Source organism: Chiroxiphia lanceolata, chromosome 1 (genome assembly GCF_009829145.1).
Source record: "Chiroxiphia lanceolata isolate bChiLan1 chromosome 1, bChiLan1.pri, whole genome shotgun sequence".
Classification (NCBI taxonomy): Eukaryota; Metazoa; Chordata; class Aves; order Passeriformes; family Pipridae; genus Chiroxiphia; species Chiroxiphia lanceolata.
In genome coordinates this window covers 21206848-21230543 of record NC_045637.1, presented here as the reverse complement: position 1 = coordinate 21230543, position 23696 = coordinate 21206848, and the positions used below count along the sequence as shown (strand labels likewise).

The 23696-nt window shown below is 39.2% G+C and overlaps 1 protein-coding gene across 2 annotated transcripts; it reads left to right on the top strand.

Moving 5' to 3' along the window:
• Nucleotides 1-2174: 2174 nt before the first annotated feature.
• Nucleotides 2175-22222, top strand: ATP6V1C1 (ATPase H+ transporting V1 subunit C1). Of its 2 annotated transcripts, none has more exons than XM_032694091.1 (13): nucleotides 2175-2274; nucleotides 6928-7110; nucleotides 9148-9215; nucleotides 10285-10370; nucleotides 11083-11177; nucleotides 14781-14872; nucleotides 15980-16078; nucleotides 17428-17496; nucleotides 18817-18909; nucleotides 18996-19089; nucleotides 19605-19702; nucleotides 20365-20491; nucleotides 21613-22222. In XM_032694091.1, exons 2-13 carry the CDS (start codon nucleotides 6979-6981, stop codon nucleotides 21706-21708), a joined length of 1149 nt encoding a protein of 382 aa, XP_032549982.1. In that variant the 5' UTR covers nucleotides 2175-2274; nucleotides 6928-6978; the 3' UTR covers nucleotides 21709-22222. The 2 variants fall into 2 exon arrangements, with proteins under 2 accessions (XP_032549982.1, XP_032549993.1); XM_032694102.1 differs by lacking the exon at nucleotides 2175-2274 and adding an exon at nucleotides 2406-2438.
• The last annotated feature ends 1474 nt before the right edge of the window (nucleotides 22223-23696 follow it).

Sequence of the window (23696 nt, the reverse complement as noted above, 5' to 3'; positions counted from 1 at the left end):
TGCTGCAGTTCTACAAGAGTGTTGTCATTGTGCAGGTTAGAAATGCTTGCTGTTCTTCTCTTAAGTACTGCTTTTATAGTATCATTTACTAACCACTCTGTTTATTTATAGAGGTTGATGCCAAGTTTCTGTCTGATAGCTTGGAGCTACGATGACTCAAAAAAGTCTTCTCTTGTTCCAAAAATAACATAGATAATGTCTTGCATTTGCTGGTTAGTGTTGGCATATGGCATATATTGCCACATTTTGAGGAAATAGCTTGCAATAATGAGAAAATGTGCCCATTGTGAAGTTTTATAAGAATTTTTATTGAAAACTTACTTAGTAATTCCTTTATTAAGAAATTATTCTTGATGGAATTGTTAATGTGAGTATTTAAAAATAAGTTTGTCCACTTTTCAGGTAGGCAAGTTTCTGTTTTACCGAATTCTTTTGGGGTAAGTTTTTTTTATACTGATATGAGAAAAGTTTCTCTAACAAAATTGTACCAGTAGGAGCATGTCAAGAGTATTAAAAATGGCTGTGGGTAGTTCAGCAATGGGAACGTTTTCAGCAGCCTCTGGTGGTTGAAGGACAACATAAATGGCTGAAGGAAGACTAACCTGTCCCATCAGGCATTGTTTAACAACATTCATACTTTGAACTCGACTAAGCAGAGTTCAGAGCTTCTAAATCTAAAAATACTTAAGAGGGAGAAAAGCACTGGAGTAGAGGCCTGGAGTTGCTCTCAGAGACCTAAAGCCCCTTTCTTTGCTGGGCTGGAATTATATGAAGCCACCTTTCTGGTATCCCTGATGACATTTGTTCCTCCTCTGTGCTGCAATTCCCCACTAGCTGCCTGCAGCTATAGGAGGGTCCCAGCTCTTGCATATTTGAAACCACTCCCCCCCAAAAAGAAACACCAAACAACTAAGAAAAATAGGAAAAAACCATTTGGTTCCCCAAAACCAGCAAACCAAAATAGTTTGCTTTTTGTGTGCATTTCCTGCTTTGTCCAGATAATGTTGTGAATTAAGATGACAGGCAGTTTCACACAATAAAAACAACTAACTTTGCTAGTAATAGAGCAATTTACAACCGCTCTTTTTCACTCAGCATTTATAGTGCGAAGTAAGACAAATGGGGTTTGGTGCCAAAATAACACTGCAACAGTTTCTTTCCAAGTCCATGTTTTCCCACTTGTCACCTGCACGCAGGTGTCCTTCTTTCCTAAGCCTTTTGCTGCAGACTGACAGCAGTAAAGCATTGCAGCACACATGTTCCCGTAGTTGTGATCCCTGAACTACCCCTGCATATTCCAACATTGTGTGTTTTCCAAGAGATGATTTTTCCCCCTGTACTTGGCACTGGTGAGGCCACACCTTGAGTCCCGTGTCCAGTTCTGGGCCCCTCAGTTGAGAAAGGACACTGAGGTGTTGGAGTGGGCCCAGAGAAGGTGTGAAGGGTCTGGACGACAAGTCTGACCAGGAGCGGCTGAGGGAGCTGGGGTTGTTTAGCCTAGAGAAGAGACCTTATCGCTCTCTACAACTCCCTGAAAGGAGGATGTAGCCAGGTGGGGTTGGTGCATTCTCCCAGCTAACAAGGGATAGAACAAGAGGATACAGCCTCCAGCTGTGCTGTGGGAGGTTTAGGTTGCACATTAGGAGGAATTTCTTCACAGGAAGGGTAATTAGATACTGGAATGGACTGCCCAGGGAGGTGGTGGAGTCACCGTCCCTGGAAGGGTTTAAGGAAGGACTGGACGTGGCACTTTGTGCCATGGTCTAGCTGACATGGTGGTGTTCAGTCATAGGCTGGACTCCATGATCTCAGAGGTCTTTTCCAACCTAATTGATCCTGTGGTTCTGTGATCTGAAGAAAATCTACTGACCGCAGCCAAGAACAAACACACTCTTTCAAACCCGACCATCCTTCTCTGCAGAATCGTACAGAGCCTCCCCAACAACATCTGCTCCGCGCGGGGCCGCCCGCAGCCGTACGCGGTTTTCACACGAATTCCTTCATCAAGCCCATATTTATTTATCAGAAGTGGGCGGAGCCCGCCGGGCCCTGAGGCACAGAAGGGAAGCGGCGATGACACTGAGCCGAGCCGAGCCTCGAACCCGCGGCCCCCACGCCCCCGTCAGTCCCTGCGCGGCCGCGTCACAGCCTCGCCCAGTGCTCCGCCCGCGCGCGCTCGGCGCTGCGGCGACATCAGCTGACCGCGGGTCACGTGACCCGCCGGCGGGTGTGCGGGCGGCGCGGCCGGGCCGGGCCGGGCATGGGGCAGTGACGGTAACGGGGGAGCCGGGAATGGGATGGGAAATGGAATGGGGAATGGGGATGGGGCAGTGACGGTAACGGGGGAGCCGGGAATGCGGATGGGACGGGGGATGAGGCGGTGACGGTAACGGGGGGGCCGGGCCGGGCCGGGCCGGGCCGAGGACGGAGCAGTGACGGTAACGGCGGGGCGAGGCCGGGAGCGGAAGGGGAACGGGGAAGGAGGGAAGGACGGGTGCCTGCGCTGCCCCGAGCGGCTGCCGTAGCGCCCCGGCCTCCCCCGGCGCCGGGCCTGGCGCGAAGGGCAGCGCCGGCCGGGCCCGGCGGTCCCGCGGCCCCCGAGGCTGTGCCGGGCCTGAGGCCGCCCGGCCGCGGCTCTGCGGGGGTTCGCCTCGGGCAGGGCCAAGTGACAGCGCGGCCCCGGGAGCACCGGCGGCTGGGGGGCCAAGGGAACTGACACCTAATCCCGCTGATCGAGGCCGGCGGCTCCGTGGGCAGCAAGGGCAGCGCCCACAGGCCGGCCCAGATCGCCTCCGCACGAGCGGGGCGACGACTCCTTGTGAAATCTCGAAATCTCCCCGGCTTCCTCGTTGTGGCCGCTTCTGTTTGTGAAACGTGGAGGCCGAGCGTCAGAAGTGATTTCTGAGAGCGAGCTTCACCCTGAGGACCTTAGCTGAGATTCTGTTTTGACATCACTATGTTTTTTCAGTAACGGCACTGAAAAAGCTGTTGAGAGGTTTTCTTTCAGATTGTAGTATACTGCATGGAAGATTTTTCTTTGGAAGTCCATTTTTCCTAATAACGTAGGGATGAAGCAGTATAAATGATGGGTAGTAATGCAAAATACATTTTAAATAATATTTCAAACTTATTTCAGGGATTAGAGTAGTGAAGATTCAGAGCCAGGTATTTTAGAGGAAAAGTTCAAGGGATGAAACATTGCAAGCATTTTGGAGACGAGTAGTGCTTATTTGACTAGTAGAACATCTTGGTGATGTGTTTATGTTACTGAAGTCTCTTTGTAACTGCATATGGAAGAATTGTTAACACTTCAGTGTTACTTTATGGGTATGCTTTCGAGAAAGTGTCAAGGGAAACTCCCCCAAGGGATGGTGCGTAATTGTTGAATCTAAAATGATAAAAGAGCATTGTAATCAATTTCTTAAGCCCTTATAAGTGACAGCTTGCATTCTTTAATAGTACTGAACGAGATAGAGATGGGTTAGAGCACTACTGGTCTTGCAAGTTGAATTTGTTTTTGGTTTTGGGATATGAAAGTTTTCATCATTCAGTGTTAAAATAGTTCAATGTCGAACTGTAAATATCAAGGTAGCTGTCTCAGTGCTGTACATAAATTTGGAATTCTAGAACCTGTCCCTGGAAGGCCTGAACTTTGGATCAGCATGGTCTGTAGAGAGATTCTTATATAAACTTTGTTTGTCATTTTCCTAACTTTTTTTTTGGTTATGTAGCAAACTCATTTTGCTGGTGTTGGCCAGAAATTGCTTACAGTGGCCTCTTGGAAGCAGTTGCACCCATTAATGGGTGGCTTTACCCACATTCAGCAGAACTAGGACCATGGGTTGTACTCAAAATATTTTAGTGTGGTAGGGTATGGAATGGACAATGTTTAGGAAAAAAAACACCACCTCGAAAGCATCAGCTTGATTATCTGTACTTGTACCATGGTATTGAATGTTTTAAAACTGAGAAATATATGTGTTGTGGGCCATTCCATTTATGTGTGGGGATATCCATTTGTGAATATTTCTAAAGTGTGTATGGCTGAAACAATTGAAACAGCAAAAGTAGCGAAGAGCGACAGTGGAACTGTGCTATGACACGTTCTGCTCAGTACATTGCAGAAAAGTGCTGGTCATAGAGTTGCATGGTGTGAGCAACAGCTCACTTATCCATTTTTATAGCTTATTCTAGGTTTTACTTGAACACTTGGCATTTCCTGCTTTATCCTGTGGTCCCTTTCTTTAAATTTCTTGGCTTTCATTTTATACTGGGTCTATATATATTCTTTGTCCAACCAGCATTTGTTTCTGTTTTGCTAACCCTTCTGTAGCACTTCTCCTTTCTTCACTTCTTGTTTGGTATTCCCCGTAGGTTTGATTTCAAGCCCTCTCACATAAAACAGACACTTAAAACTCTTCTGTCAAGCTTTTTTTCTTTGTATGTATTTGATAAAACTCCATTGAGTAAGTACCTTGAATGGGAAATCATCTTCCTTTCCATGCCTATTAGAAATGGAGCAGAACTTCAGGAAAACCAATGACACAGAAATGGTGAGGAAGGGAACTTCACTGGGTTAATGATTCCTGGGAGCTACGACTGTTACACCTGTGCCATGTGACTTTAAGCAGGAGAGAAGGACCCTGGTTATTCAGATGAACAATTAATTTTTGCCTCACATATTAAGGAATCATAAAATGCTATAATTCATTGGGATGTTAGCATAAGAAAAAGATTTGCTGCAAGTCTGTTAGGTGTTTGTAACTTTAGGCTTGTTTATGGTAGATTTGGAGTCATCATATGAAATCTGAACAGTTGGTCTTGGAAAACTAACTTTGAAAGGTTGGAAAACTTTACTTATTGAAAGCAATTTTTCTTTGCAATGGGTCTATTAATTTTTTCTTTTTTTATGGGAAAAGACATTTAAAATTTTAATGGTGAGCTGATTTTCCCAATCTGTAATGCAGGGAGTGAGACTGTGTCATTGTAAACACATAATTGTTTCCTTAGCCAGTATAATCTCTGGAAACTTTATACATATTCTTTAGAGGGTATTTATGTTTGAGGAAAACACGAGAATGCAGTGTTCCATCTCTCTTACTGAATAGGATTCCGGATTTCTGTGTTATGGCTCTTCTGTCTTTTACTTGGATATTTGCACATTGCTGCTGCCACCACCTAAAGTAGTTTTTTTTATCCAACATTTGTTCCAAAGCTTTTTCTAGACCTAGATTAGTTAAATCCAAACAAAAACAATTGAAAGCTTAAGCACTTTGTGTGTGTGTGTATCAGCTGTAGTGGTGTCTCCCTGCATAGGTGAAGTTTACTGTAGACTTGGCCATGCCTTTCATGGGGCCGGAGTTCAGTGGAGTGTAGGAAAACCTCAAGTGCACCAAGTTTGGTGTGTATTAAGGAAGATAATGCATCAAAGCGGTCTGAATAAGAGAAAATTTTGTTTTGTTCCAAATCATTGATAATTAGCAGATGTCCTGTAGAGACTCGTTATGTGAGATAATCCCATTGGTGCTAAACAAGGAAGCCCTGTAGCATGGTGATAACTAATGTTGTGTGTGTCTGGTCTGGTAAATATTCTGACTTCTCAAATATCTGTACCTGCCTTGGCATTGTCTGCATTTGGGATTGTAGCACTGCTGTGCTGCTGCCTGGCGGTGCAGTGTCATGGAGTGTGTGATATTGAGGACCTCAGTGACTGGATGTCATCGTCCCCTGCTATAAACAAGGCACCTTAGCTGAAGGAGGTGGCTGCTGTAGCAGTGACAGCATGTGCTTCATGATAGTAATTTAATGGCTGGTGAACTTCCTTCAGCTTTAGGCTTCCTGAGTAGCTGAGCAAAAGAATCAGCGAACAGACCTTTCTTTAGCTCGCCTGGGACTTCAACACCCTTGGTAACTTGTTGCCCCTACAATGATTACACGGATGAAAGACCTATGTGTGGTGTTTTGGGCAAAGTTTGCTACCACATTCTAATTCTTAAAAATGCAATATGTGATTTGCTCTTCCTCAAAAAGATTGAGTGCTGTAGGCTGTGCTCACGAAAGGTAGGTTAATCTCCGCTCATTCAAAGCTGCTACAGAAGACATTGCAGATATCAAAATTTGACATTTGATTATGTTCTTCACTCCCTTACTAAAAAAAATCCAGCAGCTGTCAACCAGCAACCTATGTTTCTTAGTCACAGAACATATATGCTCCTAACTTCTTGAACTTGTCTGCGAAGAAACTCAACATCATTTATGTTTAGTACCAACACTCTCTTGACTAATGCCAGTACGTGTTGCTTTATTGATGGTCTACAATAGCAACAGAGACATCAAGGCTAGAAAGTGTTCCCCTTTTCATTGAAATTTTTAGCTGCCAGGAGAACCTTAGTTGCATGAAAGAATAGACTAAAATTTTTTGCATTTAAGTAATTTTTGGCATTTACTTACTTTAAAAAACTGTCCTAATCTGAAAAATTATTGGAAAAGATATAATGTCAGAGTTGAAATTTGTTTGTTTTTTCCTTTTTTTTCTCTCTGATATGTTCAGAAAAAGTTGTTGTACAGAAACTGGAAAATACATGCAGCTGTGAAAATATGATTTGGGTTCTGTTTTTTGGATTTATTTTCAGTTAGATTGTTTGCTTGTAATCTTTCTGTGAAAGTACAGTTGAAAGATGTTGCAAACTCAGCCCACCTTAACTTGCAGCATGGGCAGTTTAAAAAGACTTTCCAACTGTGCAGATGTGATTTGGAAGATAGGAAAAATGAATTTGAAACCACATGATACTCTTGGGTAAAATCTCTTAGAGTGATTGGAACTGCACTTTAGTGACATGGAATGAGATATTTTTCTTCAGGCCAAGCTTTGAATGCTGCATTAATGGCAGATATTTTTTCTTCTCTCCCTTGCTTTCCTTCTACTAGTGTCCTGCCTTTATCTTCAGAAGCAGAAAGCATCAAGATAAAGGCAGAAAAATGACTGAGTTTTGGCTGATTTCTGCTCCTGGGGAAAAAACCTGTCAACAGACGTGGGAGAAACTACATGCAGCAACTACAAAACACAACAATCTTTCTACTAATTCAAAGTTCAACATTCCGGACCTGAAGGTACGTAAACCCTGTGTTGTCTCCTAAAAAGTGTGTTTGTTTTGCATCGTCTTTGTTTCTCTGGACTAAAACTGCAGGTGAGGGGTACTTGCAGACGCTTTAGGGAGTACAGCTGACTTCTTTTGATGTTTATGTGTGGATCTCAAAAAATAATTGAGACAACAGTTACCTTTTTTGTGAATTTTGCTCATTCTGTATGTTTTAAAGGTTCAGCAACCTGAGTTCTTTCAGCTAATACAGCAGTTTTTCCAAGGATGATCTTATGCTGCTATCAGTTAGTTGGGGAAGAAAAATGGAAACTTGTGATCTGAGTACTGAGATGATAGTTTCCTTTGACTGTTTTGTTTTGCTTTTTTTTTTTTTCCTTCTGCTTTATCTACTTCTTTTCTGTCTGAGATGCAGTGGAAAGGCTGAATTTAAAATACAGGGGTAGTCAAGCAGCTGCTGCCTCTTCTCTGTCCAGAAGTAACATTCTTCTGTTAAAGTAGTGGTTATCTCTGGCTGAGCATTCCACTGTGACCTGCCAGTGTGTTATGGAAAATGGAAAAAAAACTGTTTAAATTATTCCTGTGAGAAGCAAGTAGGAAGAAAATATTAAAGCAGTTTATTTTGGTTTAATATGATCATCAGCATATGGAAAAGTTGCAAGCCAGTGTATTTGTTAAGAAAAGGTCTATCCTGACGCCTGAATATTTATTGAACAAGAAGAATTGTGAGCTCAGTTTAGTGGAGTGAAAGCTCATCAAAGTTTATAAAAATGAAGAGAAAAAAAATGCTATTGATCTTTGTCTACGTAGTGGATCAAGTTCAGGTGGTGTGATGCCTTCTTCCTGTCTCTGCTATGGAACAAGTCCAGGGCACAAAGTGCTTCAGTGTGTCCTTTAAGAGGATCTTCCAACTGCCATGACTTCGGACTGTCCCGAGTTAAAATAGGGACTAAACAAATGTCTGTCTCCTCCCAGGAGACCCTTGGCATAAGTCAGGATGGACACAGCACTTAGGGGAGTTGTCACTGAAAACTGATGGGGCCCATTAGGGCTAGAAATGATTGATTTTGCTTCTACTCTACTTCCTGTAGGGCAGAAGCTGAATATACCTTGTATAAAGTTTGGCTTCTGTGGACCTGGTAAAACTGTTTGAGTGAGATCCTTTAGTTAAAACTCATTGAAATAGTGATTTAGTCTCCACTGAACAGCAACCTTATTGTCCTCTGGCTTGTAAGTGACTAGTTAAAACATTAGCTTCCTTATTCTGCATGTGGCTTAGAAGAAGGTGGGGCATAGAAAGTGATTTGGTTGTGATGTTTCTTAAGTAATTCTGCTCCTTCCTGCTTCAAGGCTAAAGAGAAAAGGAATAATGTGAATCTGAGTGCTCAAATGTATAGAACATAGATGCTAGACTACAAATAATGTTATAGTGTCTTGGCTAGACAAAAGATTCACTTATGCCCTGTAATATTTCAGCAAGAAATGTGTACTCTAGATAACTACTTGAAATTAGGCAAGAAGGTGTTTTCTGGAGGAGAAGGGAAGAAAGAGTGAAAGCCAGACAAGCCAGATATGCTGTTGCCCCAGATGCAAAAAGTCCAGACTCTTGTTGGTCTGACTGCTGCACTACTCTTGTATCGTCAGAGTTTTCAGTGTCCTCTGGTGGCCTCCAGCACTGACTCCTGATTACAGAAATTTCAGATTAGATCTAAACTAGTAAATCGAATGCTGAAGTTAGTGCCTTGTGGGAAATACAGCCAATTCATAAACTAAACTTTTGTTTTAACATGTTTTGGATAGCTGGATTGCTGGACTGAAACTGTGCACCAAACTAGTGAGTTAATCTGATACTGTAGTGCTTTATGGGAGTGTCTTGAGCAAATGAAACACAGTGTGACTTTGATAAATCGACAAGTCTGAAGTCCTAGAGTCCAGCATTTCATGTAGTTCTGCAAATCTGCCTGTTGGGAAGATTTAAGTTTTACTGTTATTTGGTTTTACCTTTTATGTTTATATACAACTACTAATGCATTTTGATCTTTGCTTGTAGGTTGGCACACTGGATGTTTTGGTTGGTTTGTCAGATGAGCTGGCTAAACTGGATGCATTTGTGGAGAGGTAACAGCTTATTTTGACTAGGATGCAAAATATTAATGATGTGATGGTTTGCTGAGTCCTAATAATAGACAGGTTATTTTCAGCATTTTTTGTTCCATAGTGATCCTCTGCAGGCAGTCAGCAAGCTAAGATTTCAGAAAGCTAGGATGCTGGTTTTCCGAGTATCTATTCTTGAAAAAAGAAAAATAATCTGAACTTCTTGTGGAATATGCACTGATGAAGGATGGTTGTCCCTACAGTAGTGCTATGTGCTGCTGGGTCCTGGAGAATGGTTAAGAATTGAGCCTGGCAGCTTCAAGAAGTGATGGTATAAAGGAGTAAAAGCTTATTTTTTTAGCAAGAGTACAATTTACAGACTTTGAGAATGTACCAAATTATTTCCTAATCCACAGAAATGCTTAAACAGCATTAATATTAAAATGCAAGACCTGTTAATTTTGAAGTAACTACTGGCCCTTGGAAAATTATTTTGAGCAAAAGTAACAATATTTCACATAACCAGAACTTGTGGAGCCATCTTCTGTTTCAAGGAGAGAAGTCTTAAGTAGTTGTTTTAAGTAGAAAAGGAAACTATTTAGCATGGCCCATGTGAGTAATGTTATGAATGCCTTTTCTAGTCAGGTAAGCAGGTCTTGAGTATCGGATTTCCTTGTCAGAGTTGCCTTGTGCTTAATTTGGATTATTGATGATTTCTACCTCACTGTCTATTTTTAGAAAGGGTTACGATTTCGAAAGTATTACGGACTTCCAAAAAGTTTGGAATTACATTTGAAGTCTACACCAGTGTGAGGGAGCTCACCTCACCTTGTTGAGAACTGATGAGTAGCAACAGTAAAGAAGGTTTTAAATAAAGTTGTGGAATATTTTTGAGAAGTTGGTCTCCTCCAGGTACTGAGCCCAGCTTGTGCTCTTGGAATGCTTGTATGTAAAGCAATCATCATTGTCCTTGTTTGACCCAATCACTTTGGATCCAATCTCAGGCAATTTAAAATCAGTTTTGTGAATGATATTTCTCAAATGGCATGTTTTGGTTTTGTTTTTTTACATATCTTTATTTTTCATTTTTCAGTGTTGTAAAGAAAGTGGCCCAGTATATGGCTGATGTTCTAGAAGACAGTAAAGATAAAGTTCAGGAGAATCTTCTGGCTAATGGAGGTAAAGTGTTAACCATGATTTGTGCATCCTAAAACTGTAGGAGGGAAGGCAGTGATCCTGAAACTTACTGAGGTTCTGCGAAGCCAAGTGCAAGGTGCTACACCTGGGTCAGGGCAACCCTCAAATGAACGGACTGAGAACAGCCCTGCTGAGAAGGATTTCGGGGTGCATTTTATTTTAGCAAAAAGCTGCCCTTGTCTCTGAATCAGTACTTTGTTTTCAAAGCCATTTCATAGAATTTAACACAGCTCATATTGATGGAAGAGAGGCTGATAGGAGTGGATTAGCATGATTCTTAGGTAGGGGCTTGGAGTAGTGTCTGTCATAAGTAGCTTTACAAAGCTGAGGCTTCAAGTGAGCCACGTAATCACTGCCGCCTTTCTCACCTTCGTAACCCTCCCTCCTCTAACCCGTTTTTCTCACAGATCAAAAAATAATTGCTCCTGTCTGTAGTTCTCCAGCGATCACTGAGTTGGTAGTAAATATCATTTAGGGTCTACAGAGGTGGAGAAACCCATATCTTGAAGGCAGAAGTCACAGATAACCTACAACTTGATTGTTTATTTTCAAATTTCTCTAAGCAACAGGGTCTGCACTTGGCAAGGTCCACAAAGTCTCTGTTACAGTTCTGTTCTGTTACAGCAATTCTACATGGAATATAATACCTCTATCTTTTTGTTACCTATCTTAACAAAGTTCTTTACAATTTTAGTTGACTTGGTCACCTATATAACAAGGTTCCAGTGGGATATGGCCAAATACCCAATCAAGCAATCCTTGAAGAATATTGCAGAAATTATTACAAAGGTAAGGTAATTTGTTTTATGAAAATTTCCTATTTGAATTTGAGATACTTATGCACAAAACTTGCTACTCAAAGCTATTTGTCTATTTTAGTCAGATAACAATAGTAGTGAACCTTGTAGCAGTTAGTAACAAAAGACATACATAGGAGGTGGATAGGGTTTGGAGAGTGCTCCCTGAAAACCATCATGCTGTCTTTCCTGATTTTTGTTTCCTAAGGTCACTGAGTTAACAAATAAATAGCTAGCAGATGATGTTGCTTACATTCAAATTTTGCTATACTAGCCTGCTGTTTGTCTGATGTTCTCAAACCTTGTGGGCTATTAGTGAACCAGGGATCTTATTTACCTTCTGAAAGCTGTGGCACTCAGTTGTGAGGGGAAAAATAAGCCTTCAGTGTTAGATGTAAGAAAGGCTCATTTGAGAGTTTCCATGCGTTTTCCTCATCTTTACCTTGGCAAAATGTTTTGCACTTTGAAGGTTCCATTTGGTTTGTGCTTGCTGTGAGCCTGGACAGGGTCCTCAGCAGTGACTGACTGTATTCAAACAGTGAGAGAGTTCTCTGTAAGCGACTCTTGGTTTAATATCTTCACAGCTTTTTCATTTTTTTTTTTTGCTTTCCTGTTTTCTGTAATCTGCAGACTGGCTCTTGGAATTGTCTGTCACTAACTGGAAATACATAAACCGGAAAAAAAAAGCAGCTTCTTTGGATACCTGTAGAAATAGACTCTGATGATGGCTAAGTAGGGACTATCATTGGGGTTGGGATGGGCAGACTTGTGCTTTACTATAACTGCAGATTCCTGAACCTATTAATTTAATTTTTTTTTTCAGAGATTACAAAATCTTAATATGTGGTACAAAGCTGACTGAAAATGCAACTAACACTTTTAATTTTTGCTATTTTCTTTGGGTCTATCACTGCACCTTGAAGTTTTTCCACAAATTACAGTCAGTTACTATTCCTGGAAAACATCTGCAGTGTGGCATTTTGTTGGAGGAAGACTGACTGTCTCATGGCTCTTAAGATTTGCACATTGAAAATATCTCACAGATGTAATAATCTTAATATCTGACACTACTTTAGTACATATTCACTTCAGAAGAAGAAGGTATCAAAAATGAAGCTTTGATCTATTTCCAGCTGTTATAATACAGAGCTTGTTTCTGTTGCAATTAAACTTCCTGAAAAAGAAACAAAGGACATGAAGGGACATGGATTCAGTGCATGTTATTCTGTGTCCTGGAGTTTGCTAGATAAATAATCTGCTTGCAGCAAAGTTGTATACCAGAACCTGAACTTTAACTGTCTTACATTCTTCATCTGCATTAGGGACCTCACTGAATTATTAGGCAGGATATTTATTGAATGCAGAGAAACAGCTCTGCTGTAGTTAGGCCTGAGTCATCCTGTTGAGGGTTTCCATTCCTCTTCATGTTTAGCTGTACTTGTATTATGTAGGGACAGAGAAGGAAGATGACTGAAGAAGCTGTCTTATGTTCTTGTAGAAGTGACTCTACAAGGAGATCATGTCGTGGGACTTCAAGCAGTTTTGTCCCAAGGCAAAGAGAGTCCTGACGTAGTTAAGGTCTTCACTTTGGCATGTGATTAACATGGTGATACAGAAAAAATGATAGAGCTACATTAATTAAAATCTATGAAGCCTTTTGACATGTTAAATCATTTGAAAAGCTTGTCAAATCATGAGATTCTATTTTTCCTGTATGGTTTATATCCTCACTCACTGTGGCAGCAGGTTCTGATGTCTGCCAAAATGAGTAACAGCAATTGCAATGGGGAGTTTGTCAGTTGAATAAAAATTACAGCAGTGCTAAAAACATTTGAAATAAAATGAAATCTGCTGAAAATATCCATCAAGTTTTTTCAGCTTACAATGTTCAGAAGTACCATGAACCCCAGTGTCAATACTGAATACTTCAAAGATGACAGCTGTGCCATGTGACAGCTGTCTTAATCTAGTCATTCTTTGAATTTGAAATTAGTCATACGACTGTTATGCAAGGAGACAACCTTGATAGCCTTGGTGCCCTAATCCAACCGTTTCAGCAACCCAGGCATCCACTGAGGTACAACAGCTCAGTTGTATAGTTACAAGAGGACACTCGTGTATTGCCAACAACTATGTAAGTGGTTTAAACATCTGGGTTTTCTATGTGTACAAGTAGGCTCACTAAGTTAGATTGATACTTTCTTTAGCAATATCACAAGTCTGCCTCCTTTTGCAATGACCTTTGTGAGTTGTTCACCAGTTCTGCTCCCCAAAGGAAGTTTATATTGTTGATTCATTTGGTAATTTTACACAATTACATTTTCAAGAGCTCTGCTGTGACACTGAGGTTTGTGGTTCTGCATTCTCTAACATTCAATAGGAAGCAAAGCTGGTTGTTGTTTACAGTAAACTCTAGCCAGCGCCACAGTAACAGGATTTTGTCTGAGCAGTCTTCTTTTAAAAGGCTACTGACTTTACAAATGAGAGCAACTAGAGTGTTGCCAATTAGGAAATGGTGAATGGAATGGGTTTGTAAAGGCAGTGTTTGGTATCGATGGTTTTTGGGTTTTGTCATTAAGTAATGCATAGTTAGACTGTTGTTGAAAGTCTTGAGCCTTGGAAAAGGCAGAGGGGAAGGTTGTCAGTTTGGGAAAAAGTCCAAGTGCACCAAGGCACTACCTTAATAGCTTCTGATTAATTTTTCCCCTATGCTGACTTCTAGCTGTACAAAAAAAAAAAGTGTTAGTGCTACTTCTTGTAGTGTAAAATAGTTTCCATGAAGGTATATGCCTTGTGTGACACCTGCTGAAATGTTCCACAAGCTTTGCTAAAGGTTATATCAGTCAAAGAATTTAAATAGCCTGAAATACTCATCTGTTTAAATCAATTCTGTTATTTTCAGAGAATTTTGTCTAAAGCATTGCTGTGTCTGTAATGGTGCAAGCTGTTAATGTGTGGCCAAATAAAACTACCAGAATGGTCAAGATTTTGATGACTTTTTCCTGCTACAGACAAGCCAACTTAGGTGTTACCATAAACAAGGTCACTATTTAACTAAGCGACCTTGCTTTTAAGAGATATTTATTTTGTGGAAACAAAATCATATCTGGATCTCCCAGGTGAAGTGTTTTATACAAACAAAATGTTTTGTCAATGGCATAAATCCATATAAAGGGAGAGTCCCTTGACTGTGTTCAGAAACTTGTCCCTGGGAATTTTAATGTGCTTATACCTCCATACCATAGTGAGGAGGCAGTGGAGCAGACAGTAGGCAGCATTATTATGCCAGACCAACACTGTGCCACATTCTTTGTTACCCAACTGTTACTGGGTATATTGATTTAAAATACTTCCTTGTATAGGGTACACACAGATATGCGTATGGGCGGCTGTTTAAGACGTACTAATTGCTTCATTTATTTTGTGTTCTTCCATTTACTGCCAAGTTACTTAGCTGGGAATGAATAATTTTTGGTAATCATGCTAGTTTATCCTGGAGGATGGATTTGAGAAGGATGTCTTGCAGAAATGGCAAGCCAAACATGAGTTCTCTTCTAGTTCTTTAGACACTGTTCCTTTTCTTTTTATCTTTAAGGGAGTAAACCAGATTGACAATGATCTAAAAGCAAGAGCCTCGGCATACAATAATCTGAAAGGGAATCTTCAGAATTTGGAAAGAAAGAATGCGTAAGTTACATTGTTTTTTGCTAATTGAGCACAGGGAAGTTATCTGAGCATGAAAACTTAAAAAATGTGGAGTGATACAGGCTCTAAGCTTAATGTATTTTTGAGGTATTTATTGATCTTGAATAGCAGCTGTCATAAAAGAACGTTTATTACCATCTGACTGGTTGGTATTAGCTTACTTGTGAATGAAAAGCAATTCTGAAATCACAAAAGCATGTACAAATAGTATAAATTGCTGGAGCTTTTGAGAGGAGTTGCTGTTAGCGGTGTGTAACACTGCTCCGAAGTTGTCTCTCGTCTAAACAAGGAAGTCTTTCCTTCACTCCAGTTTATGCTTTAAGCACATCAGTATTACTGGGTTTCTTCCCCCATTATTAACCAGCAGAGACAGCAGTTGTGTGCACACAGATAACAAATTAAACAGGGACTGCATGTTGTCTTGTCACGTACGTGTGATGATTATCTGAAATACAGTTGAGGTACAGTAGTTCTTCTGTGCAAATATGGTTGATTAATTTGCCCCAACCCTGCCATTATAGTTAATGGTACAAGCCTGCTGGCTGATTCAGAAATATGGGTCATACTAATGATAATATGTGACAAGCTGTTTTAGGAGTGAGCCATAACTTCTGCGTTAAGTCATGGTAATTTGTGAGCTGAGCCCCATTAAATCTATGTATGTTCTTCATCTTTTGTGAATCTGAGGCAATAGGCTGCTCTGACTTTTTTTATTATGGTTCTGTATGTAGGTCTGTACTAGATTACTTGTAACTCTGAGGCTCCATATAGTAGAATTCACAATTCATGGTTTTAATGCTTCTTGTGGTTTTAAATAACTTTTAAAAAGAAAAGTTGGCTGCTTAAGCATGTGAGGTATTTGGAGTATGGAAATGACGCACAGCAGCGGAGCTACTGATAAAAACTTTCAGTGACTTTGGACAGTGCGATATAAAATGCATGTAAGGGCATTTTGTTTGCTCTGCTAATAGCAATTGGTTAGGTAAAATGTATTTTTGAAAATGTTATATTATCAAGCACTGGAAACTTATCCAGACAAATTCAGTTCTTAAACATGTAATTGTTCTGGCTGTCTTTGTTTCTCTGCAGGGGAAGCTTGCTAACCAGAAGTCTTGCTGATATTGTAAAGAAAGAGGACTTTGTACTTGATTCAGAATATTTGGTCACATTATTAGTGATTGTACCAAAGTAAGTTTATTTTTCATCTTAAGAGCAGAATAAAATAAGAAATCTAAATCAAATAATAGATCTCACAACCCTATAATACTGTAAGAAAGGACATCTGAATTTGTTTAGGGCTTTCCTGGATGAGCAAACACAAACATTCAGATGCTTAGTAGACGCAAATGAGCCTGTGTGCCTGTATTCCTTTGTTCGTGAGAATTCATCATAAGGAGTGCTGAGTGCTCATGAATTTCTTGAAGAAACAGGAGATTAGACTTAAATCTTTTATCTAGTGTCTTCTGTGACTAGTCATGTTGCAGAAGGCATCCTTATGAAAATAGTAAGTGCTGAGTAAAAACATGACTTGTTTTACATTAGAAGGCTTAATAATTAAATTATCCTGGTTAGAACTATGTTGACTTTCACCACCAAGTGAGTGAACTCTTTACTGCTTTGCTCTGCATGTTTTTGGATTGCCAGAACACAGATTTTTTACTTATCTAAGTCTCTACTGGTGGAACCCTGCTTATATCATGCCAATGGCTTGCTGGGGGAACAGGTGGTTCCTGTTTGAAATGTTTAAACAACAGAAACCCCATCTTTTCCTTTGGCCAAGGAAAGTGATGATACAGACACCCTCAAAACTCTTGTAAAATGAGAAAATAGCACTGGACTGTCTTTCTGGAGCTGGGAACAGAAAGAGCTTCCAACTTTTTAAAAGCCGACTGGCTTTCTTTACGAAATGAAGCAGTAGAGTCTGTCATAGGTAAAACTCTGGTGAAGAAAGAACAGTTTTGCAGTGACTACAACAGCAAGCAGGTGGTTAGTATATCTCAGCTGTTATTTGTCTTTGATTTTGTTTTTGGTGTTGAAAGGATGGAACCTCTTCACCACCAACTGCAGAAAGGCAGGGCTTCCAAAATTCTCAGTCCTCCAGGCAAGTGCAGGACCATGGGGAGCCTGTTTGTAATTGTGGAAAAAGTAGTCCTATTAGTAACTCAGAAGAGGAGAGTTGCATAAGGAGTTTCTGATCAACCTTGACAGTTAAGTCCATCTCAGATCCTCTGAGATCTGTACTTAATGATGACTGATTTAATTTCATAGTTCTTTCATTTCAAAAATTTTACACTTTAAATTTACATGAAGAGTGAAAATTTATTACTTTTGCTATCATTTTAGTTTATTTATCAGCAATTATAAAAACAGCAAGAGGAGTACTGTCCCTGATGTCCTGAGTATTTGTGACAACCTACACCTGAGTTGGAAGATGTGATGATTAAATGCTTTTAACCCTTTTAAAAACACTTGATCCTTTAATCTCAGATTTCTTACTTCAGTGCTAAAAGTCTAACCATAACCTGTGTATTCTCTAGGGTAAATTATAATGACTGGGTTAAGCAGTATGAAACACTAGCAGAGATGGTTGTACCACGTTCCAGCAAGTAAGTATTTAAATGCTAAGTCTCATATTTGTGTGTGCTGTGTTTTAGGAGTGTTCTTTATCTGGAGTGACTTAGAATGTTGAAGATTGGTCAAAAACTTGTCAAAATGTGTTTATTGATCAAGCCTGATCATGTTGTAGTTGAGGAAAAATTCAAATGACCTCTAACTCTAGGATTAACAAAGTTATCAAACTTAATTTATGTTGGAAGAGTAAGAGAATTGAAAAGTTAATCCATTTCTGGTCAGGCATATTGAGCTTCAAACTGGGGCATTGTGGGGATTAGCAACAAGTACTGGCTGGTGGCCTCTATGCTTTATGTCTGTATTCGGAGGAACTTTAAACAAGTTATAGATACTCTTCGAAAGCTTCTAAGGAATGAAGAACTGGAAGTGCAAATGGTTTTCTTATGTGCAAAGAAAGATAACTTGCCTCTTTAGATCCTTGGTACCAAGCTAGTGCTTGGTGTCTGTGATGGGCAAATTTGATAATACTGGTAAACCACTTTACCACACTGAAAATAGTCAGTGTGTAGTACAAAGCATTGATGTGGTTAATTTTAACTGACAGGCTGAGATTTTCATCAGACAGATCTGATATTACCAACTCTGTGCCAGTTACAAAATCTGAACTTGCTCTGGATGACTTCACATTTGAGTTGCATTAATTTAAGCCTAGTGGGAGATCTGCTAATGATTCTTAATTACTGGGAAACCATAACCTAGGGGTAGCTTAAGAAAAGGCTGCTCGTTAAACTATTGGATAATGGTTGTGTTGAAGACAGTATGACATTGAGGAACAGACTAAATATCTTCAAGCTTTTTTCCTAAGATGAAACCTCAAAATAAGCAGTATTATTTTGAATTCTAAAATAAAAAATCGACAGCCTAAGAAACACTTTCTCTTGCCAACCTATATTTTTTTAATTTGTGTACTTTTCTATTTTAAATCCATTTAATTTTTCTTTAAAATACATATTTCTAATAAATCCCTAGTCCAGACTTTTCAGTACTGAGCCAGTTTCAGTTCCTTTTTTTGTAAAATGATTTTTATTTTGAACAGATATCATATGAAGTGTTTCTGAGTGGTGAAGTCTCTGACTGTGAATTATAAGCTGCCATCCTTTATGAAGGAAGTAATTAAGAGCAGTTGGTTACTTTCTCTATTAGATGTTGATTTCAGGAACTAAGTCCCATAAGATTATCTATATTTATATTCTTGCCTTGTAGCAATAAAGTACAACTTATGCTATTGTATGCCAGATCTGTGCTGACTTGAACCTTATTAATTCTGACACTTGGTTTGTTTTTTTCCTATGTAGTGTACTCTTTGAGGACCAAGACAGTTACCTTTGTAATGTCACCTTGTTCAGGAAGGCAGTGGATGACTTCAAGCACAAAGCCAGAGAATATAAGTAAGGCTTATTTTATGTGTGTTCTGTCTCTCATGCTTTGAAGGATCTCGATAGCCACTTCTGATTTTATCCACTTCCAAACGCAGATTTTTGGTCCGTGACTTCCAGTATAATGAAGAAGAGATGAAAGCTGATAAAGAAGAAATGAATAGACTGTCAACTGACAAGAAGAAACAGTTTGTAAGTCTTTATAAACTAGTTATTATAGAAATGTGAGACATCTAAGACTTGTTATTGTTACATAAAAATGTCATGAACTTGTGATTCTGAGAAAGCATTGCAAGGGTGACATGCTGTATCCAGCCTGCCACCCAGCTAATCTGCTCTAGGATAAGTGAGTATAAGTGCTCCTAACTGCATTGAACCAAGGGCTGGCATCACAGCTGATAATATATGAAGTTTGAAAATGGACAAGTATTTGAATGACATAATCAGATATTACTAAAATGATCTTTAATATAGTTAGCTCATGAGAGCTGAGATGGTGAACTGAAGAGACAATGGGAAGTCTCATTAAATTTCTCTACTTAGTATCAAATTCCCTCGAGCCATTATGTCTGTAGTGTAATCTGCCTTAAACTTGTCTTTATTATCATGGTACAGATATTGAGTAGCTGCTCAAACATGGATAATGGGCTGGATCTTTTTGTGATCTTTGAATAACCTAATTTTTTTTTTCCTCTTCCCTTTCGCAGGGGCCTCTAGTTCGGTGGCTGAAAGTTAATTTCAGTGAAGCTTTCATTGCGTGGATCCATGTGAAAGCATTACGAGTTTTTGTCGAATCTGTTTTAAGGTAATGAGGCAGATTTGAACAGTGTTTTTCTTCCTAGACTTTGTAAGACTTTATGTTTACTTGGGATTACCAAACTGAGGTGTGTGAACGCTGCTCTTCTGGAAAGGGGAAGGTGTTTTTAGCCTTTTTAATGAGTTGTTATAAAGGAGACAACCAGAGGATAAAAAGAAAACAAGTCACATTAACTTTCATTCTAGTCCACTAGATAGCTGCTATGGGCTTATTTTGAAGATAAAACTTGAGTAAGGAAGAAAGCTGAACTTGATTGGAATGTTGGCAAATGTTTCAAGCCCTCTAAGGAGGATTGAGTAGAGACTGGATTCTCCACCAAGTGCATAAGCAAAGTCTTTCAAGTAAACTAATTGGAGTGTTCAAAATTTAGTCTGAGAGTTCAGGTAACTTAGAGGATTGTACTAAGTATTCAAAGATTTTAAATTATTTTAAAAGCACTTCTATTTTATTATTTTCAACTTGAAAAAAGAATTTCTGCTTTGATGATGCCTTATGAATTGTAGAAACAGAATGGTTTTGCAGAAATGGTAATGAGCAGAATTTCCTCTTCAGCAATAGGATCCGTTCTCAAAATAAAATCAAATTTTGCTTTGAAATACAAAAGAAGGTTTATTTCAGCATTTTCATAGTTTTCTACTTGACTTTGTCAGGTATGGTTTGCCAGTTAACTTCCAGGCAATGCTGCTTCAGCCTAATAAGAAAACAATGAAGAAACTGAGGGAGGTTTTGTATGACTTATACAAACACCTTGACAGCAGCGCAGCAGCTATCATTGATGTAAGTATTTTTGTGACTGCTACTCCCCTTCAATATTAGTTTCAGTTTGTTTAAATGGAAAGAAAAGTCTTGGCTTTATTAAAAAGTTATACCTCTCCATATTCTCTGTTCTCTCACAGTATAGAGAATTACGTCTCCTTATAAAAAATGTCTCTCCTATTTTACATTTTTGCAAGACAAATGATATTTAAAGTTGCAACCACTGTATTTGATGAGCTGTCTGGTTTAAAAGTCTCATGTAATTTCTTCTTACTATATTCTTTCCTACTACCAACGGACTGCAAACATATTCATGTCCTCAAAGAATTCAAACCAAGTCAACTCTGATCTCAGACTAGGCTTAAGGAACTTGAACATGCTTTGTATCTTTTTTGAGCCCAGAGGAATGCATAAATTGTCCACGGTCTGTGACAACAGTGGCCTTAGTACCAAAACTTTTTTTGGTTTGCATTGCTTTGTTTTTAAGTTAACATAGTTATCCTTCTCTGCTGAAGGAGGCTGAATTGATGTCAAAATGGAGTCAGCCTTTCCATCTATAGAGGTCTCATTTTCATGTTTAAAACTGGTTTGCTGGCAGGCTTATTCTACTAATTTGTTTTGTATTGAAAAGCAGTGATTTTCATAGTTAAAAATGAAATAAATATATATACCAAACCATAAGTTTAGCTGGATTAAAAAAGATTAAAAATAATCTTTCTTAATGTAATATTGAATGTAATGTTTTTCCAGAGTATCTCCAGGCCTTTCTGGGGAACAAGGATGTGAGACAATTCAGCTGAAAATTAAAGGTGCTGAACTTTACGTAACTTCCTGGATCATTCAGCACCCTTATAACATTCTTATCAGGGTAAAGTGTGTGTTTACTGTAGCAACGGATGTGAAATAGTGATACGGAACTACTTTGATTTTGAAAAAGGACTTGTATTTAATTCTGAAAAATACTGTTATTCATTTGTCAAAGTTCTAACTTTATCTGTTGTTAAACAGTTGCTTGATTGTGAAAATTTAAGCTTGCAGTCTTGCCTGGCCTGTTTGCTTCAAAAACATATGAATATTTCATCTGTTTCTGAATAGGAGTCTGAATTGTAAGGGTATAACTGGTTTCAAAACTTTATTTGCAGGCAACTATGGATATTCCGGGTTTAAACCTCAGTCAACAGGAGTACTACCCATATGTGTACTACAAGATCGACTGTAACTTGCTGGAATTCAAGTAAAAGTTCCCTAACATGACAATCTTCTCAGTGTCGGTGTTAACAAACAGAAGTGAGGTTAAAGTACAGTAATACTTTTAACACTATACTAATCATATGCTTGCTTCTTATGTTAGGTGAATTTAACACACTGTGGTCCATCTCTAGACATTTTCTTTTTCAAGAACAGTGTAGGTAATCAGCTTTTAATCGACTATGTAAATGTATATTGAGAGAATTGAAGTATTTATAAACAGAGTGATTTATTTAAGGAAAAGTTTATCCCTCTTTCATATGGTGGTCTGTGTTAATTCAATTTACCATTGTTTATAAAAAAAACTTGTTTACAGAAGAATAGTGTAAATGTTCATGGCCATTTTGTTCATTTGATTTAGTATGTACAACTGTGTTAACGTTGTTGAACTGTGATGTAAAGTATGTAAAATTGGTATGAAATTGTGCTTTCTGAATGGTTTAAAATTACAGTTGATGCACTGTAAACACAGGAAAAAATAAACATACCTGTGCAAAAGTGTCACTTTCTTGTACCACATACAACTGCAGGTACCTGTGTCTAAACTGAAGCAATGTATTAAGTCTTAACCAGTGCTGCATCCTGCATGCACTGGTAGAGAAATGAAATTGGCTTCAGCACAAATACTTTTAAGAGATGCAGGAATTTATTTTGCTTTGTGCAGAAATGCTCAAGTGTGTTGTTTGGCTGCCAAACTTATGTATGAATGTTTGTCATGTTTATATCTTTTTGACTCTAAAGAAAAGATGTGAGAATTACTGGGAAGGTGGTGGTAAGCTGGGTTGTTGGCAAGCTAGGCTGAGCTGGGATTTTTTGATAATTCTTTGTTCTTTTCAATCAGTTGAAGCTTGAGACTACTTTATGGCTTTGAATACTGGGGACTGTTAAATGTGCTTTTTTTTTTGCAACATCTGTTCTACCACATAGGGAATATAAAATTCCTTTTAATGTGTATAGAGAGGGGCTGTTTAGTAGCAGCTATTACAAGTATTCTACCTATATGAGTAGCTAAATATGCAGTTAAAACTGCAGTACTGTTTAAAACTGACTTGAATCAAGAGTTAGACTGGAGGAGCACTGATTTGTCAAAATTAGTATTTGAAGTATTTAGTCCCTAACTGAAAATACCGGTGCTGTGGCTCTAAGCAGTATAGAGCTTTTAGCTGTGGATTCTATAATCATAACCCAGAAGCATTTTTGAGGAATTCGCTAACTTTGATAAGACAACATTGAGATCCCTGATTATTAAAAGAGAAGTCTAGCTTTTGAGTGCAAGAGTTGCATCTAGCTCCTGATAGTGAAATGGGGTTTGACATCTATGAAAGTATTTGCTGTGTAAATTCATATTTGCTTTTCTTACTATTTTTACAGATAAAGGGGGAAAGAGTGAGGTCAAGTGTTCAGTTGTGCTCACGCTCCCATGCTCTGTCTCATTTCCTTACAGAAGATAATAGCTGCTTACTATCCAGGTTACTAAAGTGTGTGGCCAGATGGAAGGGGTTTTCCCTTTTATCATCCAAAAACTCCACTCTTTCCACTGTCTTTTGCTATTGCTACACATGAAGATGTGTAGCTAGGTCTTGGTTCTGAGCCCACTATAACTGAAGTACTCTACTTAGAGGTAAAGAGGGGTTTTTGTCCTGCTTCTCTGATCAAAGGAGGAATCAGGCTAAACTGTTGTCTCTGTTCTCCACCTTAGTTCCCTTTTGATTTTGTTTTCAAAGCCTTCCTACAAGCAAGTGCAGGTAAAGGCTTAGGTCTCCAGTAAACACTGTGTGAACTGCTTTGCTGTGTACTTGGCTATGTTCAGGATAACTGGTGGCTGCTCAGTCAGCCCTCGATCCTTCTGAAACGAGTGGCCGTGAAGTGCAGGTGAACAGTAGAATGACACTATCCAAGGTGAGGATAACAGTCAATGTGCTAAACACAAAGGGATGTGGGCATGCTGGAGAAATGGGCTGACAGGCACTGCGTGGAC

What these genes read in the sequence shown, in the direction of transcription:
- ATP6V1C1 (XM_032694091.1), top strand. Translation starts at nt 6,979, where the DNA reads ATGACTGAGTTTTGGCTGATTTCTGCTCCTGGGGAAAAAACCTGTCAA. An exon ending in TCAACATTCCGGACCTGAAG is followed by an intron (nt 7,111 to 9,147) that starts GTACGTAAACCC and finishes CTTTGCTTGTAG; the next exon opens with GTTGGCACACTGGATGTTTT. An exon ending in GCGCAGCAGCTATCATTGAT is followed by an intron (nt 20,492 to 21,612) that starts GTAAGTATTTTT and finishes CTTTATTTGCAG; the next exon opens with GCAACTATGGATATTCCGGG.